At 41.4% G+C, this 5,242-nt stretch overlaps 2 protein-coding genes across 3 annotated transcripts; both read left to right on the top strand.

Annotated features, from left to right (window-relative positions):
• The first annotated feature begins 394 nt into the window (after positions 1-394).
• LOC119550660 (60S ribosomal protein L22) lies at positions 395-1,778 on the top strand. The gene is made up of 2 exons (XM_037859506.1): positions 395-531; positions 585-1,778. Exon 2 carries the CDS (start codon positions 587-589, stop codon positions 1,490-1,492), a length of 906 nt encoding a protein of 301 aa, XP_037715434.1. The 5' UTR covers positions 395-531; positions 585-586; the 3' UTR covers positions 1,493-1,778.
• A 1,293-nt stretch (positions 1,779-3,071) lies between these two features.
• Positions 3,072-4,655, top strand: LOC119551066. Of its 2 annotated transcripts, none has more exons than XM_037860189.1 (4): positions 3,072-3,145; positions 3,644-3,713; positions 3,776-3,880; positions 4,100-4,655. In XM_037860189.1, exons 2-4 carry the CDS (start codon positions 3,697-3,699, stop codon positions 4,557-4,559), a joined length of 582 nt encoding a protein of 193 aa, XP_037716117.1. In that variant the 5' UTR covers positions 3,072-3,145; positions 3,644-3,696; the 3' UTR covers positions 4,560-4,655. The 2 variants fall into 2 exon arrangements, with proteins under 2 accessions (XP_037716117.1, XP_037716116.1); XM_037860188.1 differs by having other exon boundaries at positions 3,084-3,145; positions 3,634-3,713.
• The last annotated feature ends 587 nt before the right edge of the window (positions 4,656-5,242 follow it).

The following is a 5,242-nucleotide window of genomic DNA, read 5'->3' as shown; positions in this document are numbered from 1 at the left end:
TATTTTATATGTTATTTGTTAAAGAAAGTTATCGGTAAAATATTCCGTCCAGACTTTGCCATTTTACAGATTAAAAGTCCATTCCATTATGCCGTATGATTTTTATCCCAATTTACACTAAGGTTAAAAAAATTCTGAAAACGACGTTTATTTACTTTCTTTTATTTGCAAATGGGTAGGAATACAAAAGTTTTCATGTAAAATGTTTGTGCAAGTGTAGAAAAATTATGAAAGTGGATTTGATTTTTTAATTAGAGTGAAATCAAATGGACTGAATCAAGGTATGAAGATATAAATAAGAGTGGTGAATTGAAAGTATAAAAATTTAGAGGGTTGTAATAATTTTTAAAAATATAAACAAATGTCGCAACCGGCACGCGTTAGGGACTTATCTGCCCAGCAAGTTGGCAGCCGCGTTTGCCCAGCTTCTGGGTCTTGGCCACACTAACCACACTAATTCTTTTCCTAAAAATTCCTTCCAAAGAAAGTCACGTGCTCTTGGTTTTCCAGATATAATTTTTTAATTTTAAAGTAAGAGGTTCTAAAATAAGATCAGTTCATAAGGTAACAATCATTTTACGCAGAAATGAAGCAGACTGATAAGAAGAACGCCCCCAAGGCCAAATCGAAGGCCGCAGAGCCGGCGAAGAAAGGCCAAGCTAAGGCGGCCACTGCAGAGACCGCAGCTCCTGCGAAATCTTCTGTCCCTGTGGTGTCTTCGAAAAAAGTGGCCAAGGCTCCGGCCGTGGCTCTGAAGAATCTCGAGTTGGCCATGAAGGAGACGGCTAAAAAGAACCTTGAAAAAGCCGCCTCTTCGGCCAAGAAAGCAGCGGAATCTTCTGGCAAGAAGTCAGGCGCAGCTTCGGAAACTTCGGTGCCTAATAAAAAGAGACTTGCACCTCCGGCAAAGAAAGCCGGTGCTCCAGCTCCAAAAAAGGCATCCCCCGTTGAGCCGCCCAAGAAGATTACTCCTCCAGCCCCAAAACCCGAAAAGAAGGAAGTCTTAGCACCCAAAGCGGAAACGGATGCTGAAATTACTGGAAAAAAGACTGCTGCCTCGACCAAACCAAAGCCCAAGCCGAAACGCCCGAAGAATGTGCTGCGCGGAAAAAAGTTGCCCAAAAAGAAGGTCTGGGAACGCTTCGTCATCGATTGCGACCTCGTGGCCGAGGACATGATTCTGGATGTCGCCGACTTCGAGAAGTATTTGAAGACCCACGTCAAGGTGAAGAACAAGATCAACCAGCTGAACGACCTGGTGACCTTCGAGAGGGTCAAGAACTCCGCGTTGGTTATCCACAGTGGGGTACACTTCTCGAAGAGATACTTCAAGTACCTGACCAAGCGCTATCTCAAGAAGCACAGTCTGCGCGATTGGGTCCGAATTGTGTCCACTGGCAAGGACACCTTCTCCATGTGCTACTTCAAGATCCAAGGAGAGGACGATGACGACGAGGATGATGCCAAAGCTGAGGCAAAGGCCAAAAAATAATCATACATTTCAAAAGCATGCATAACATCCTCATAAGAAAGCAATTCTTTAAAAATCATTCAGTAAACTTATGTTTAACCTTTATCTGATTCTTAAAAGGCTGTACTATTTTTCAAAGATTTTTGATGCCCAAAAACGTATATTGAATTATTAAGTGTTGAGGTACTTTGTACTTTTCACTCATTCCATCAAAACTTATACAAATTGTTTTTCCTAAAACATAAATTTCAAAATATGTACATCTTGTATTTTGAACTTCTCACATATTCCATCAAAACTGAAATAAAAATAGTTGCTTGCTTAAATTTCGTATTTTAACTTTTTTTTAATACTTTAAATTTAAATTATTTTACTTATCATAGCCCCACGAGATAGAAGCCCTAGTTTTTTTAAAACCTTTGTGCTTTGCTGACTGCTTGAAAATCTGAATGATCCGACTTTAAAGGCAGGTAGTTGGACTGTTTCCTCGGTGAGGCTGCCTTTTTCGCATACGGTCTTAAGTTTTAACTTGGACGATTGACATTTCGGAGAGGGCCTCGAGTGGTTTTCGTCTTGTTTTGATTGGGAGGAGCCAGCCTTGTTTTCTTTACCTTTTTACGCTTTTGTAAATACCTTAAATTGCCCCATTGGTTGGGATTGTTTTCGATGCCAGGCGGCTTAATTGCTTCGCTGTGGGTCAGGGGGGGGGCTCAGTCAGTCGTCTGTCAGCGTTGGCCGTAGGTGGTCCATAACGAGCTAATGAAATGCGAATCCAACGAAAATGCGAGCAACCGAGTGAGTCAGGCAGCTGTCAAAATCGAAATCAACCTGAGCACTTGCAGGTTCGTTCTTTTTATTATTTTTTTCGCTTTCGACTGGGGGCCAAAAGAACACAATGGCTGGAGCAAAATATTCACGACAGTCGAGGAGGAGAATACAAAGCGAAAATAAACATAAACGTCATGCAAATCGTATGGTAATTGCTGTCATCGCCGGCTCTTGTCAAAACGGGTTGAAGTGTTTTGTAAATGCCAGAAAAAATTAAATTCCAGACATGCAGACGAGTACCAATAATAATAATAATGATAATGTAGGGGGAAGTCAAGAGAGACACACACGCGATTATTATTTTGTCAAATGGGAAAACGATATCGGGTCGAAACTGAAGGAGCATTATTGGAAGGGGTTTTTTAAAATATCTGACAGCTAGTGATTATTAAAATTGATTGCACTAACACCCATAGATTATGACCATATTTACTCCCATTAATAAACTTTTTAGCACGTGTTAATTACCTTTAAAGTTTTTTTATTAAACACTTTTAGCATGTGTTAATTACCTTAAAAGTTTTTTTTAATTAATGAATAGTAAACATTTTATGAGGTTATAATTCGCTTGATGAGCCTTTTTCATTTAACAGTATTGAGTATTTTTAAACAATTGATGACACTTTGTAGATTAAACATTAATTACCCCACAAAATCATGCATTTACTAAGGTATTAATATCACCCCTGTCAGTTTGACAATCATATGAATGGTAACTCTTTTGAAGTTGCTAACCCTGTTTTTATTTGCAATCAAGTAGGCTCTTAATTATGCCCAAACGTCATTCAGATCCAGAATCTCGTTGTAAATTGACGCGGCATAGAGTGTAATCCATTCGGACTCCAGGTTAGTTAATCCCTGTCCCTGGGCTAAGCTAATTAACACATCGATTACAAGGTTGTGCGGACAGTGTCGCTTAAAATTGATGGGGCTCGTTAAAATATCTCCCGTGTCTGCGATTACGAGGCCTTCTGGTCTTGACTCCGCCAACTGGTTGGGTCTATTTTTAGGGCCAGTTCCCTCGAGGAGCAGGTGCAGCTGCCTCAGAAGTCGCTGCATAGATGATATTCTTGGTCAATGCGAACCAGTTGGTGGAACCCCATCATCATCATCTTCTGATGATACACCATCAAGTGTAGGTGACAGATAGCCTCGGTCTGCCAATATCGCTTACTTCCAGACAATGGTTATCCACGCTTCTGGGCCACACAGGTTTTTCTGTTTTTGTTCCGCAGGCGTTGACACTTTTTTTTTGCCTTAAGCCAATTTAGCAAATATTCGAGGTCGTTGCTTGGATTTTTTCACATCTCAAGTTGGTAAATCACCCTCTTCAGTTTTTTTCAGATCACTTAACTGGCACTTCAGCTTGAACGCTTTTCGTGGATCACTTCTGCAAAATGTCAGATGGTACAAAGTGAGTTTATGATTGGAAATCGATATTTTATTGAATTACTATTCTTATGTTAATTCCCACAGAAATTTTAACCATGGCAACATGGTGGGTCTAGCCTGTGATGAGGGCTTGGTGCTGGCCACCAGTTCGAGGGATCATCTACTCTACCAACTGGATGACCGCATCTTGTAAGATTACTTTATATATATTATCAGTTTTTGGTCTTGAAACTTTTTTGTAGTGGGTAGTATCTGTTACTTTGAAACATATATTAATCCTAACTAAAAATATTTAAATACTTATTAGATATAATTTGGTTTTTTTTTATTTACTTAAACCTTGATCATGTTTTTAATCCCTTAAATTAAGTATTTAGTATTTATAATATCTTTACCTTCAATCCACAGCTTGTGTGCCCCTCGTTCCGCCAACAATCGCGAGAAAATCCTACAAGTGTCCGCCCAGGTGGAATACCTAACCCGAGATCTAGGACGAACAATTACGGTGGGCCAAGTGCAGGATATGCTGAGCTATAAGTACAAGGACGAGGATTCCGTGTATACTCTAACAGCTGGTCAGGACAGCAGTGGCCTGCACATCTACAGTTTGAAATCGAATAAGGGATCGCGTAGAGTGATGTATGCAGCCAGGGGCACCGAGGAAGATGACATTCTGTCCCATTTGCTGGAAAAATGGAGGCAGGACTTGAAACTTAGTGAAGCTGAGCAGCTAGTTAGGGACTTACTCAAGTTAAACGGGAATGACTACGTGGACCTGTGCGTCCTCTACAAAGCTGAGGAAAAAGAGTTGCTCGATGTGCCTCAGATGCAAGTAATCGAGGGCTTCGATGAAAACGGGTCTGACTGATCGCAGAAGAGCCATCTCTATACAATAATTAATCGCACCATTCCCATTACACGTTGAAATAAATGAATTGTTGAAGCTCGACTGCCTCCCCTGTAATTAGCCGCATTTCTCAGCGTTTTGCAAGTTGGCCAAGAATAGATTAGCTGCTCCTCCCACTGGAAATGGTGCAGCGCCAGCACAAGTGATTTATACTCCCTCACCCTCGTCTGGGATAATTAATAATGATTAAAAGCTGGCGCCCATCAACGGGCAGGCAGCTTTGAATCCTTGCTCGCGTTATAAACGTGGCTCTATCATATGGATCCCCACTAACCAGATCCGCTGGCTCGCCTCCGGGGAACTGACATCCAGCTGTGCGGATTAACTTGAATTTATATGTTGTGGCTGCATTTGAATAATTCCATATTCGAGCTGGGAACAGGGATCTCTATCTCTTTGTCCATCCTCTGTGCGTGACCAGGCTTCATTTGCTCCTCCTCCTCGGCCAGTTGTGTGGTCCCCTCCACTTCCATTGACAGCTCCTGGGTGGCATTATGCTGTCTGCTCCGGATTTTCACTTTTCTGGCCCGCAAACCGGCAGTTGCTAATTGATTTCTATGTAGATTGGACTTCTTGTTAATCGGTTGCTCGCCGGTTAAGTGGATCTCAGAAGGATATGATTAAGGATCGGCAGGGGGAAAAAT

Source organism: Drosophila subpulchrella, chromosome 2R, assembly GCF_014743375.2.
Source record: "Drosophila subpulchrella strain 33 F10 #4 breed RU33 chromosome 2R, RU_Dsub_v1.1 Primary Assembly, whole genome shotgun sequence".
NCBI lineage: Eukaryota > Metazoa > Arthropoda > Insecta > Diptera > Drosophilidae > Drosophila > Drosophila subpulchrella.
This window is presented reverse-complemented; position numbering and strand designations above follow the sequence as displayed.

Excerpts from the sequence above, each read along its gene's own strand:
- LOC119551066 (XM_037860189.1), top strand. Across the intron at positions 3,881-4,099 it reads CAACTGGATGACCGCATCTT|CTTGTGTGCCCCTCGTTCCG; the intron begins GTAAGATTACTT and ends TTCAATCCACAG.
- LOC119550660 (XM_037859506.1), top strand. The coding sequence starts at position 587 with ATGAAGCAGACTGATAAGAAGAACGCCCCCAAGGCCAAATCGAAGGCC.